General features: G+C 42.0%; 1 protein-coding gene and 2 non-coding genes across 5 annotated transcripts; all 3 read right to left on the bottom strand.

Annotated features, from left to right (window-relative positions):
- Positions 1–2,082: 2,082 nt before the first annotated feature.
- On the bottom strand, positions 2,083–12,430 carry slc25a3a (solute carrier family 25 member 3a). 3 transcript variants are annotated; one of them, XM_042403436.1, is made up of 8 exons: positions 12,323–12,430; positions 11,676–11,850; positions 10,428–10,552; positions 5,927–6,106; positions 5,559–5,740; positions 4,189–4,361; positions 3,034–3,144; positions 2,083–2,564 (listed from the first exon to the last, which is right to left on the bottom strand). In XM_042403436.1, the coding sequence occupies exons 2-8, from the start codon at positions 11,818–11,820 to the stop codon at positions 2,404–2,406; spliced, it is 1,077 nt and encodes a 358-aa protein (XP_042259370.1). In that variant the 5' UTR covers positions 11,821–11,850; positions 12,323–12,430; the 3' UTR covers positions 2,083–2,403. The 3 variants fall into 3 exon arrangements, with proteins under 3 accessions (XP_042259370.1, XP_042259369.1, XP_042259371.1); XM_042403435.1 differs by lacking the exon at positions 10,428–10,552 and adding an exon at positions 9,234–9,358; XM_042403437.1 differs by lacking the exon at positions 10,428–10,552 and adding an exon at positions 9,234–9,358 and having other exon boundaries at positions 11,676–11,845; positions 12,323–12,422.
- Positions 2,758–2,959, bottom strand: LOC121891278. The gene has a single exon (XR_006094079.1). It is a non-coding gene; the product is annotated as a small nucleolar RNA SNORA53 (small nucleolar RNA).
- Positions 5,235–5,436, bottom strand: LOC121891275. Its single transcript, XR_006094076.1, has one exon. It is a non-coding gene; the product is annotated as a small nucleolar RNA SNORA53 (small nucleolar RNA).
- Positions 12,431–13,102: the final 672 nt, after the last annotated feature.

The following is a 13,102-nucleotide window of genomic DNA, read 5'->3' as shown; positions in this document are numbered from 1 at the left end:
TTTGATACTTTGGATCCGGTCTCCATCATTTAAAGGTCATTAAGAAGAAATTCTTTTAACAACAACAAAGTGACAAGTAAAAAAGAGCAATATATATTTTTATAGGTCAGTAGAAACATGTTATTGTTCCAGGCTTTCTATTTCCACTCTGGTTTTAAAACAGAGCTTCTAACAAACAGAGAGATTGTTTACGACACTAAACACATCATGATGATTTTAGCTGCATTATATTCCATTCCTGCCAGGTCCGTTCCACTAGATGCCATCAAATTCTACACACTGGACCTTTCAGTAAAGGATCTGAGTACTTTTTCCATCACTGTCAATATAATATCCTATATAGTCATATTTTTCGTTTGTGGGGCTCTGTGCTTCAGCACTTTCAGTTTGAAATAAAATAATGGATAACATGTTATATTAAAGTGCCAAGTCTCTGCTTTCATCTGAGTAGGTTTACATCAACATAGAGAGAATTGTGTAGGAGATATAGTCTCTTTAACACATAGAACCCAAAGTTCAGGGTCTCAAACGTAATTGGAAACTTGGATTCTAAATGTTTCTTGGGCAGCTGTTTGTTCTTTCAACACATATTTTAAATACTTAATAAGTACATAAGTCTGTACTTTATTCATGTGTTTTTACATGACTGCTACTTTTACCAAGTAGTAAGTAAAAGATGTGAAAACTTCTTGCATCCCTGCTCAATAACTGCAAGATAAAGTAACTCTTCCACCAAACTGCAGCTCCTGTTCACTCTGTGCGGGGGACTCTCCTCTGGATACACCAGAGCATCATAACATCATGGAGAACATCCTGCATCCCGTCCATGACCTGCTGGTCTAACAGTGGAGCACTTTCAGTCAGACTTCTTCAGCTCCGCTGGGACAAAGAACGCTACAGGAAGTCATCAGACTGTACAATGACTCTCCTCTGTGTCAGGAGAGGGAACTCCTCTGACAGTGAAGACATTATTACATCATCAGATTCATTCAGAGTATCTTTAAAGTACTTTCTGTATATACTGTTACATATGTATATACATTGTAGAAATTATCCATGTATCAATGTATACTTTATTCTAACATCAATGGACAATACTCCAGCTTACTACCAGCAATATCAAGCTGACTTGCACTAACATCAGTAATATACTGTAGCATATTAACATCATTGAACAATGTACATTCATAGTTATGGTTACATCTCTATTCTAGTTTTATTTTTCTTATATTTGAGTTAGTCTATTTAGTTATTGAATATATTTTAGCCTTTAATTGTATTTGTTTCTTTTACAGACCTCTTTGTTTTTATATTTTGATTTCTGTCATGTGGCTGCTGTAACACTAGTTTCTCTTTGGGATTAATAAAGTCTATCTGATCTATACAGTCATCCATAGATCAACAGTGGAGTAAGCTCGCCCTCTAGTGGTAGAAAACAAGAACCTGGAAAGCCGAGCCACATGGTGGAAAGTTAGTCTGTATTGAAGTACAACTTTCACATACTGACACTTTATGTGCACAATGTTTTAACTCTTAACTACTCACTTTACTTTTGTTTGGATGCATTTTCCTCTCTGTTCATGACAGCATCCTAGACAGCAAACAGTCTTTACTGCTTCTGACAGTGTTACATGTTACTTGATAATGTATTTAAAGTGCAGACTGATGTGAACTGTCACCTCATTACAGTCATGGAGCAAAAATGAATACAGACTTCATTCACTGATTATAAAGCAAGTTTCACTAACTGATTTTCACACGCTGGCTGACTGGAACGGTAGAGTACACTGAAAAGTCACCTTGCAAAACAAATGTGATTTGTAGAAAATGGGCCAAAACATTCAAAAACCGCTGCTATGTTTCCTTAATACCTCCATATCAGATCAGATGTTATATCTGTATAGATAAACATACTGAGTCTTCTGCTGATTTTGGTTTGAAGTGCTGAACTGTTTTAAGTCCTTTACATCATTACATCATCACCTGGATAATTCCTCAAGTGTTTGTAATCTATTGAACCAATTAAATGCAAAATAAATTTAAAAACCATCAAAGTTTCAAAAGGAAGGAAAGGGACAGATGTTTTCCAGGGTCTTATTACTTTTATTAGAATTTCCACATTTTCTAATGACAGGAAATGATAAAACCAGACAGGTGTTTCTACAGAGGAATATTTTCTGCCTGACGCTTGGTAAACCAAGAGTGACAGCTCCATCTTCTCTCCTCGCTTGTTTTTAAAATATACATGAGTAGTAGCAGCAGCCCTCTGCTCTGTGCAGAGCAGCAGAAGCTGGGGTCATAAATATAGAAAACTGCTGTGTGTGCTGTGGAATTTGGGGGGTTTAGGTGTTGTCAGCTGGAGACTGCGGCTCGATGTTTGGATGTGGAGGAGTGCAGGGGGCTTTACTCTGTGAGGCCGAGCTTCTTCTTCAGAGACTCTGGCATCTCAGGGGGAGGGGGGCGGGGCAGGCGGAAGTAGACCTTGACTGAATCATAGATGAACCACTGCAGGGCGGTCAGAGTACCGATCATGATGATACGGGCAACCAGACCCTTCCACACACCTGAGGACGACACACACACACACACACACACATCAGATTAGATCTGACTGCACAGCACTAGGAGCATGAATAATGGTAGGTGTAGATCAAGTGGTTGATCCTGTTAATAGTAGCATCTCTATACAACTGTTTCCTTCAGGGTGACATCAAAACAGCAGTTGAGTTAAGTCAGTCAGCTGTCTGGGATCAGCTGCATGTCCGTCCCCCAGGCTGGCAGCACTGGGAGCTCCCTGTCTGTAGAGGACAGAGTTGCCAGTGGTGCAGGTGAGCCGGGGGACAGGTAGACTGCTCTCACACGCCAATGACTCAAGCACCTCCAACTGTACAGCCAGAAAGCTGCTGAGGAGCTCTGCTCAGAGCACAGCACCTCCAGAGGTGGATCTAAGGAGCGTGTTGATAAAATCTTCACACACACACACACACACACTATTCTTTCACTGCAATACTGGGGACCACTGTTGATACAGACCTTTGGGTCCCAGCTTCTTGAGGACCCCGACAGCGGTGCTGCCCTTCTCCTTGTTCAGCACAGACACCACAGAGTCAGCAGGGTGGGACACGATGGCACAGAACACACCAGCTGCACACAGAGACAAAAACACACATCAGGAAACTGGACTCAGCTGAGTGACTTCACTGTGTACACCAATACATATCTGATAGAAACAGTTCAAAAAGGAATGATGCATTATTCCTGGAACCAGATAAAACTGATATTACTGTCACTCTGTAGCTACACGCACTGAGAAATACTATTACTAATATTGCTGGAAATGTTAACATTTGAATGTTGACAGGTTCATTGATTGTTTATGGAGGACAAAGAAACTGTGCATTTATTGAAGAGAGGCTGACAGCAAGCAGGTTAGGTTCACACAGTAAATCATCACAGTAGCTGACCCAGAGTTAAAGTTACTGTTAAGAACTTTTAACTGCTTATGAAACAGTCTCATGATGCCTCTATGACCTACAAAAGCAAACAAGACTGTCAGCAAGAAGACTGACTATTTCTATACAGTTATTCTAAATGCCTGCCACCAGGTCACATTCCTATGAAATCAGATGGAACTTTTAGCGGCATGCACAGCACAAGAGCCTTTGTTTCCATTCCATGTAGCTTTGTAGCATGAGGGAGTAATAAAGCATTACTAGGACGAGGAGATCTGCAACCACCGGCAAGTGGCTGTATTGCAGGCTTGAGGTAACATCATCATTAGACATGCTGCTCACGTTTCAGCTGATACATTACATTGGTAACAAAAGATTACGGTAGGTAACAAATGAATCTTTACTCATACACTTATCTGAGAATGTTAAAAGTAAAGTTAGACAGCAGTGGTGGAACGAGCTAGAGAGTAGGCTCTGACCGATACAGATATTAGGGAATAAAAATTCTGGCATTGATATATCAGCTGATAATCTTATATATACACACACAGAATATCTCCATTAACACATTTTTTGCAACGATCCCTCAATTCTGGAAGAGCCCAGCTTTTGTAGTGCTCTTGTATCAATAGGTGGAGGCACATAAACCCATCCTACATAAATGCATGTTTTCATTTGGTTCTTGATAAATGAGTGTTTTGTGTGTTGACGTGAGTTGAGACATTTAGTTACTCACCAATGTAACCAGCCACGAAGGTGACCACCAGCTGCTCGGCTTTGCTGCACTCACTGCGGGGCTTAGGAACAACATACTTGTAGAGCATCTCAACGGTGCGCTCGAAGCAGGCAAACTTCATCATGGTGTAGGGGATCTGTCTCATCCACAGTGGTACCACACCCTTATAGAAACTAGAGAGGAGACGAGACGGGAGTTCAAAGAGGCATCAAGTGATGAAAACATTTAGACAGCAATCAATTCTTTTACAGATACATGCATGTGTCAAACCACAGGACAAGAATGGATGTCCACTACTAATCTTTTAAACTGCATGTGTGTGTTCCTGCTCCTTGTACACAATTATGTAAAACAAACAGTGGAGGACTATGTTAGTGAAAGACCCTAGTTAGTTAGTTGTGCAATACTGTGTGTGTGTGTGTACTACGGGACCACCAATATCACACATTGGCCCATGCCTACTAGATGCAATGGCTGCTGTTTCATATTGAAAGGTTTCCACTGGCAAACCAGCGTCAGGCTTTTATTGTGAAGCAGTTACAGGAAATGCTAGGTGTTTGTATGCCAGTAAAAACAGGTAGTTTTAATCAACGTGGTGGTCAAGTGGCTGTGCTGCAGGCTTGAGGTAACGTTCCACTCATGTTTAATAAGTTGTCTTGTATTCAGTCGATGTTACGTTTGTAATAAAAGATTACGTCTGTAGCAGATGAATGTTTGCACACATCTATCTTTAAGGGTAAATGTGAGTGAAATACTCATTGTAGAGCCCTGAACAGTCAATAGTTTTTATACATTTTACATTTGTGTCCTCACACTGTTCTTAATCTAGTTTCCTGAATGCTATTACACTATATCTAGTGGTGAAAATGATGTGACAGTTGGGATGAGATGACCATATTAGAACAAGGTCAGTTTTCACTGCATATTCAAAAAAAAGAATGAAATCTAATTCTGTAAACAATCGTAATGTAATTAAAATCTCAGGAGAAAAAAAAAAGAATCAACTCTTGAGGCCACAACCAAACTTTGATAACATTTGTCAGCTGCATGTCCGCCCCCCAGGCTGGCAACACTGGGAGCTCCCTGTCTGTTGAGGACAGGGTTGCCAGTGGTGCAGGTGAGCCGGGGGACAGGTAGACTGCTCTCACACGCCAATGACTCAAGCACCTCCAACTGTACAGCCAGAAAGCTGCTGAGGAGCTCTGCTCAGAGCACAGCACCTCCAGAGGTGGATCTAAGGAGCGTGTTGTCATCTGAAATTGATTTTCTATTGATTCATTATTCAATCACTAATGTATCCATTCCCATAACCTGGTAGCTATTTCATATAGCTTCCTGACACTGATAGATAACTGTTGTAAGACACTTACGCCCAGAGCCCCTCCTCTGCAAACATCTTGGGGGCACACTCTCTGAGGGTGTTGGCGTAGCCGGGCTGGGTCTGGATACGAACTTTGCAAGCCTCCATGGGAGCCAGGGCGATGTCAGCAAAGAACTCTGCACTGGCTGAGGCTGCCAAGTACAGCGATGTCCTCCACAGGTAGGTGTTCTCCTGTTGGGTGACACAAGTAAACAAATGGTCAGACAGATTGAAGTTACACTAGGTCAGATCTCCCTCGAACAAAAACTGACATACTATGTCTATATTTGGTTGCAGTTGGTTCTTTTAGACAGTTTAAAGCTAGCAGATGAACAGACATATTCCTACCTATCAGAGCAGAGTTGTGTGTGACCTCACCTCTCCCAGCAAGTCACTGTAGAAGATCTTGAACACTTCATAGAAGCCAAACTTGCACAGTCCCTGCATGGAGTAGCCGATGAAGGTGGGAGCCCAGCCCTTTGCCAGACCTCTGACTCCATCTTCCCTCACTGTCACTGAGAAACCGTTGCCAATGCTCTTGTATTTATCTGGGTTCACCTGAGGAATACAAACACTACAATAAGGAGTCATCTACAAGCTTGTTGGATGACTAGTCATCAGTGTGTATGTGTTCATGTGCTTTGGGCCAATTGTTTTTGCTTAAGGAAATACATTTCTTGTAACTAACTTGTGTTGGAGGAACCTTTTCCTAGCCTATAACTTGTTTCAATGTGAATAGTTCTATTTATTTAAAAAGTCATGTCATTGTAGAAGAAAAATCCAGCACCATAAGTAATAACTTAGAACGACATGTAAGTCCAAAACAACAAACAGATCAATAGTCTTTTGTATTGCCTTGTCATTTTTTTTGCCTATAATAAATAAGATGATTGATCTGTGAGTGCCGACGTTCTGTTTGTTTTGTTCCTACCACAACTGTGCACCCAATACAGTGTTCAGAATTTGAAGGTGTGCACACCGCTACTTTTCACTATGGCTTATGACACTAAAAGTCATGCTTACAAATTGTGGTACAAGAGTGAATATTTAGTTGCAGTCAACTAAATAGACATTTTCTGTGGCTGCTTCAGAAATGATTTAACAGTACAGAGTGCTGTACTCATGTTTCAGACTACTCCTGAGGAATGTTAAAAGAGGACATATTCTGCACATTTCCAGGTCTACATTTTAATCCGAAGCTCTACTGGAATATCTTTGCATGATTTACAAAACACAAACAAACAAAAAAAAAACCTCCTTATTCATCTTACTGGCCCTTTAAAAAAGGCCCTCAGTTCAGCCTCTGTCTGACAGGTCATCTCAGCTCCTGTCTGTCTTTAACTGGGCACTCACAGCAAAAGATTCATGAGCAGCAGCTGGCGCTGTGGTCGCTGGCTGCTCACTGACAGCCCTCTAGCAGTCGTCAGCAGGGGGCAGGTTGTTCAAAGCAGCGTTGCAGACATCACGTTTGGTTGTGGCCAATATCAAGTTTGTAGTAGAGCTATTCGACAGGCTGGCTGAGAACTTCACAAGGATGATAAAATATACAACTTTTCGTGTTTACATTGTATTATTTAATAAGAAAAAATTGTCTAGTCTATATTTCTGTCATTTAAAAAATAAAAATGCCGTTTTACTTTCAAAAATCACAATGTTAGTCGAGTAGCCTATAGAATAAATCATTATGGGCTAGTTTTGTTTATGTCACGTAAACAAACAGCTCTGGGAAACTTGAGACTGCAATGATCAATTTCTCTTTCATTTCAATATGGAATGGAACAGATGTTTTCTAGGAACTAAAGTATAGTGGTTGTTGAAAATCAAACCCCAATCTGCAAATGACTGCTGATTCAGCGACGCCGCTGCTCATTTGCATAAAGTTAAACTCTGCTCAACTTGGTATCATGCTGCTTCCAAGGCATCTGAAGCCATTCGTCACCAGCTTTCATTGAAAATGAAAGACTGCCAGCTGCTTTTGTCGCCTATGAAACTTTGGGTGTGAGTGCACAGTAAGGCCCCTCCCCAAGGAGCCCACTCTGTTCTGATTGGCCAGCTCTCGGAAGCTACCCCTCAGCAGTGATCCGCCAAACTATAGAAACACACTTAATACTCTTGTTCTTTACTCAAAAATGTCATCTTCTCAAATACATCTCTACATGTTTGAGCCGAAATATGAGTGGACAACGCAAACAGCACATGGAAAAACCTTAGCAACAAAGGCTACAGAATAGATGGCAGTTTATGGGAACACACAACGACGAAGATGAAATGCAGAGGTATGCAAGGTAGCGTTCAGAGAAGGCTGAAGCCCTGGCTTTTGACTTGCAGGGAGCATTTCTACATGTTAAACTTAAGTTTTGGAACTTTGACCATGTTTGACAGACATGACATCATAACGCTATATTATAATAAGGATATAACGGTACGTGTATTCACCCCGAACTATTCTGTACAGGATGTTCGTATGCTCCATGACCCAAACAGTTACTGTAAAAATAGGTTTATAATCCACTTACTCCAGCATGCGGAACAGTAACCTTGGGAGCGTGTGTTCCACCCGGAACGTTTTGGCAGTGCACCACTTAGCTCTAGTATGCTCATGGGTATATGCTAGTCGGCTTTGCCAAGTTAGCCTGGTTGCCCCATGCTCATGTAGTGTTGCTGCCATCAGAATGACAAATGACACACTCAAGCTGGACGATCCTCCCATTACACTGAGATGTACTGTATGGGAGCGTTATGGTGAAACTTGATTTATGGCTGCTCAAAACTGGTTCTTATGACTTGTGGTCCAACCACGTTGGAAGTCAAATGTTTATAGTTCCTCATAACAGCTTAACTCAAAAGCAGAGTGAAAAGCCAACTGTCACAGAGAGGGGAGGAGGACCAGAGACGTGATATCATTTCAATTCTAGGATAGTGTTGCACTCGGCTGTTCTGATGTCCGTACAGCTGGCCAATCACTGCATCAAGTGGGTGTGAATGTCAGCTTGTCCGTTTCGGAAAGTTACAGATGTGGCCATGTACAGCCCCACCTTATTCACTCTTGGAAAGGTGCGGGGGGAGAAGCATCACAAAACTGTTGGATGTTTACAATTTTCCAGAAAGGAAGTGTAATTTTCTACCTTTCTATTTTCTCTGCTGTACAGATAACGTATCCAACCACCAAGGTACATACCGAACCGTGAATTTTGTGTACTGTTATAGCACTAGTAGAAGACCAGAAAAAAGCATTATGTCCCCTTTAAACAACTAGGTCACTAATAACTTAAATTAAACCAAGGATGAAAAATTCAACAGCCTCTCTACACATTTACAATCTGCCATCCTATACACTATCCAGCAACAACTTCTAACTGTGTGAAGCACATGTCTTTTTACAGTCATAGGTAGTTTATGGGAAAACATTCAGACTACATACTTCCTGAATAAAGCACAGGAACAACATAGAAAATGTTGAGCTTTTGTTTGCTCATTTAACATGAATAGGGTGTCTCTTATACCACACTTTGTAAGCTACATTTTACAGGCTATTGATGGTATTTATGGGTCAGGGTCACCTAAATTTGGTAGACATTTACAATACTGGATATCTTATGCTGACATGGAGCTGGAGTTGGGGCTGAGAGATTGGAGGAGCTTCTGGCTATTCGTTGCTGCCATGAGGTTCAGTTTCCATACAAACCTGCAGACGGCACTTGACAAGGTCGAGGGGTACCACTGCTGTGTGTGTGAGGCCGCAGCTCAGGATACCCCCAAAGCCACACAGGGCATAGTACTTTGAGGAGCCAAACTCACAGCTGAAATCGTCTGTAGTAGAAGGGAGGGGACACAACATACATGCAACATGCAGGGTCACATGCAGCACAGGACAAAAAAATCAATACCAGACCAGAGCCATATAATGGAAGAGTTCCCGCTCTATGTCACACCTGTGGACGGTTTGATTTAGTTCCTGGACTCTTCCACTATATGTGACTCTGACACTAACATGCCACCGTTTATTAGGATCACACACCAACGGTTGATAAAAATCATTGCACACATGTGATTTCAGTATGAACTTCGAAGGACCACAGAGGTGTTTTGCAAGTTCTACCATTCAGTACCAAATCATTTAGTCACTGCTATCACTTTCCCAAAGCATACCATCAGGTTGCCGACGTGTATGGGATTTTTGTTTATTAGGTAAAAAATGCAAAACATCCGTCTGGTCCAACCAGGTTGTGATTAAAATCAATTCTTAAGGAATAAACGTAAGCATCAGCTAAAATTATTAACAATAAAAAGGCATAATTTCTTTTACTCATAACACATAATTCTTTTATCATTTTGACCATAACACTTGTGTCTTATCAAATGTACTTTTGACTTTCTACTAGACATTCTTACCTGGCAGTAGAAGGTTAATCAGTCAGCATGTTAATGAACAATCAACGGCTGCCTGCAATAATGTGTTCATATCTCATAGTTCATCTATATATTGAGGCAGTCGTGACAGACAGACACACCCGATGGTGTCGAATACCGTGGTCAACATTCAGGACATAGTTTCTCTCAGGTCTGGCTCTCCTGACCTTCACCTACACCAGTCCTCTAATGTGGACTGAGTGGGGGAGGGGTTGGCACGGCGGGTGAAGTCATTAAAACACGAGGAACACTGGTGCAGAATCATGCAGCCATGTTATGATCACTCCAACACATTAAAATCATGGGAATCAAAACACGATGACCAAAACCAACTTCACAACAGTCAGTTGCTCTCATGCAGATTTAGTGTATTTTCAAAAAAAAAAAAAAAAAAAAAAAAAAAAACACGGTCATGGATGCGGGGGGGTGTGTGACGTTAGGAAACTGGCACCGAGCCACAGAGACAGACCTGCATTCTGCATTTGACCAAGTCGAGGGGAACGACAGCTGTGTGTGTGGTGCCACAGCTCAGAATCCCACCAAAGCCACACAGGATGAAATACTTCTGAGAGCCGAACTCACAACTGTCTCCCTCTGAAGAAACACAGGTGAGACTTGATGAATAGGGCATCTCCAAAGCTTAGAAGAATAGTTCTCTTCTCAGTCACTGGATATCAGAAATTCTGAAGAATTCAACTGGTTCAAGAAATGTTATCTGTGCCATCAGTCCAACGATATGTCTGACAAATCTGTAAGCTGTAATAGGGAGACGAGAGCACTTGGAGGTTCATTTGACCAGTCTTGCCCTTATGCAAAGACAGTGGTTTAACTTGCCTGCCAGCAATTGTTTAGTCTGAAAACAAAGCCATTTAAGTCCTACAAACCAACCTAGTCTTAACAAACTCGATCCACTCTGAAATTAGACGCAAATGAAATGCATCACTACTGATATGAGCTAGCTGAACTGTTAGGCTAAACTTGTAAATGCAAGGGAGAGTGGAAGTGAATTTAGAAATGGGTAGATACACTTAAAACCTCTCTTGGCACCTAAAATATATCAACATCTCTCAAAGATATGGTTGGCTGTAGACTGACTTCATCAGTGGAAGTGAAGCCGTTCAGCAGTTGTGAAACATGCTGGGCATTGCAAACCAGTTGGCAGAAACCTTGTGGATGTAGAGGGGACAGTTTGACATTTTTAATCACTTTGCGGCATTACTGTCATATTATGTTAATGTAATTTCGGGCAACTTCCTATTTTACAACCTGACATAAATACTCCAAGCTAGGACAATTTGTTCTTGCCAACCGCTGAGCAGCTCAAACTTAGGGGTCCCATTTCTAGGATGGTTTGCAATTGTGTAACAAATAAATTACTGCTTCTCCATTAAAACGGTTTCATTCATCAAAATGTGCTAGACACCGCAAATGCAGTATGCTGCAGTGCGAAGACAAGATCCCACTTTGCCCTTCTGTGTCCTCCACAGGCAGCTGGGCTGCTGCAAAGGCCTAGCAGCCAACTGCCTCAACACTCGTATCTCGTATATCACAAAACTATTAAAGCGTTTAACGATGACGCGGAGTCCGTACACAGGCAATTGTATGTAAGAATAAATATCCATATGCTGAATTACGCTGAAAAAGTTGCCACAATCGGGCAAATCGGGTGAGCTAAGCTAACGCAGCAACGCTAGCTCTGTAGCCGGCCCGGGGTTACCTTGTGCAGTGGCGGCTGCTGCCAGTCTGCGGGTCCTCTGTCCATTATTGAGGCTCTGCTGGGGTTCTTCCACTTTCTGGAGCGTGAAAAGGGGAGCGCTGAACGGGTTGGCCCGGGCCAGCTGCGTCAAAGCAGTCGGGTACATGGTGGCGTCCTACCTGCTGCCGGAGCTGCGCTGCAATGAGAAAAATGTTAACTCTGCGTTAGCTCGAGCTAACTGGCAGGCACCTGAGCTGATACACTGGGTCACGTGCTGGTTAGCTTCTTCTGACGTCTTAATGACCGTGAACGGGAGATACTAAGCTATTGAACAAACACGCAATGCTAAGCTACACAAATAATCACCAAACGTTATATAAGTTACTTAGCCATTTGTAAAATCAGTGGACCTCCAAAAATGCCAAAGCAGTATTCCTACCCAGCGATGTAACATGTTCCCCCTTTTTTTACTAGCGGATGCTACCTTGCTATGCTAAGCTAACTTGACCGCTGCCATTTGGAAGGGTCCCCCTTACAGGACAGGCAGAGGACGCATTAACAAAACGGCTGCTAGATGTTGCTGCTCATTAAGAATACTTCCTCTACATATAACTTCCAAAGTAGTATTGTAATAATTATAACAAGTGTAAATGAATAATCTCACTCACTCTCTCAGTGTCTTAAGATGGCGGCTCCGATGAGTTGCAACCGGCGGCTCGGAGAGGCCGAATGACCTCGCGGTAAATCCATTTGTCCTTTCGTTACGTCATTGGGGAGAATGGGCGGGTTCATTTGCTTCTCTGTCCCGTAAGAAAACGCCGCAGAGCTGCCAATCAACACTTCTGGTCCAATCACAAAATTGGCCCATCATAAACTAAGGCGGTGCTTCACAGGAACTTCAGCCTGAATTCTGTTCATATGGTTCCTCCTCGCTGTTGTGTGTTCTTTTCATTAATACTGTAGCACTCACGGTTTCACTGTGAATGAATAGTGCGGTACAAATTAAATGTATTATTATTATTATTATGTGTGTGACAGAGTTTGACTCCTTATGACAAACATGAGGGGAACCCTAAGTGGATTACCTGTTGACAGCTGCTTCTACTCTTGTTCTTTGTAATACTGCTTAAAGCCCCCTCAAGAGATGATCACTTAGTGACGTCACCGCACACCTGAGTTGTGGTTGGAAGCACGTTGGGGTGGGTGTGTTTGGTTACATGTGAAGACTGAGTCCTTCACAAGCAGCCAGTGTTGCTGGCATGAAAACATATTAGTATTTCTGTCACTCTTTATGTATTATGTGCAGTGTTCCTATGGAAGAGTAAAATCTGGTCCCAGGTTTGCTGTTTGCATTTTTTGTTTTATCGCACTTGTTACAGTTAATCAAAGTATATGTTTTTCTTATCTTCCAAGGAACCATTTGTTTCAGTTCTGTCAGTTACATTACT

This window comes from Thunnus maccoyii, chromosome 23 (assembly GCF_910596095.1).
Source record: "Thunnus maccoyii chromosome 23, fThuMac1.1, whole genome shotgun sequence".
In the NCBI taxonomy this organism is placed as follows: Eukaryota; Metazoa; Chordata; class Actinopteri; order Scombriformes; family Scombridae; genus Thunnus; species Thunnus maccoyii.
The sequence above is the reverse complement of the archived record's forward strand: the minus strand, read 5'-3'. Positions and strand labels throughout refer to the sequence as shown.

Coding starts and splice junctions, on each gene's coding strand:
- slc25a3a (XM_042403436.1), bottom strand. CDS start 11,820: ATGTACCCGACTGCTTTGACGCAGCTGGCCCGGGCCAACCCGTTCAGC. Junction 6,107..10,427: donor TGGTCAAATGCAGAATGCAG/GTCTGTCTCTGT, acceptor TGTATTCCTCAG/GTGAACCCAGATAAATACAA. Junction 4,362..5,558: donor GCAGAGGAGGGGCTCTGGGC/GTAAGTGTCTTA, acceptor TCTCCTCTCTAG/TTTCTATAAGGGTGTGGTAC.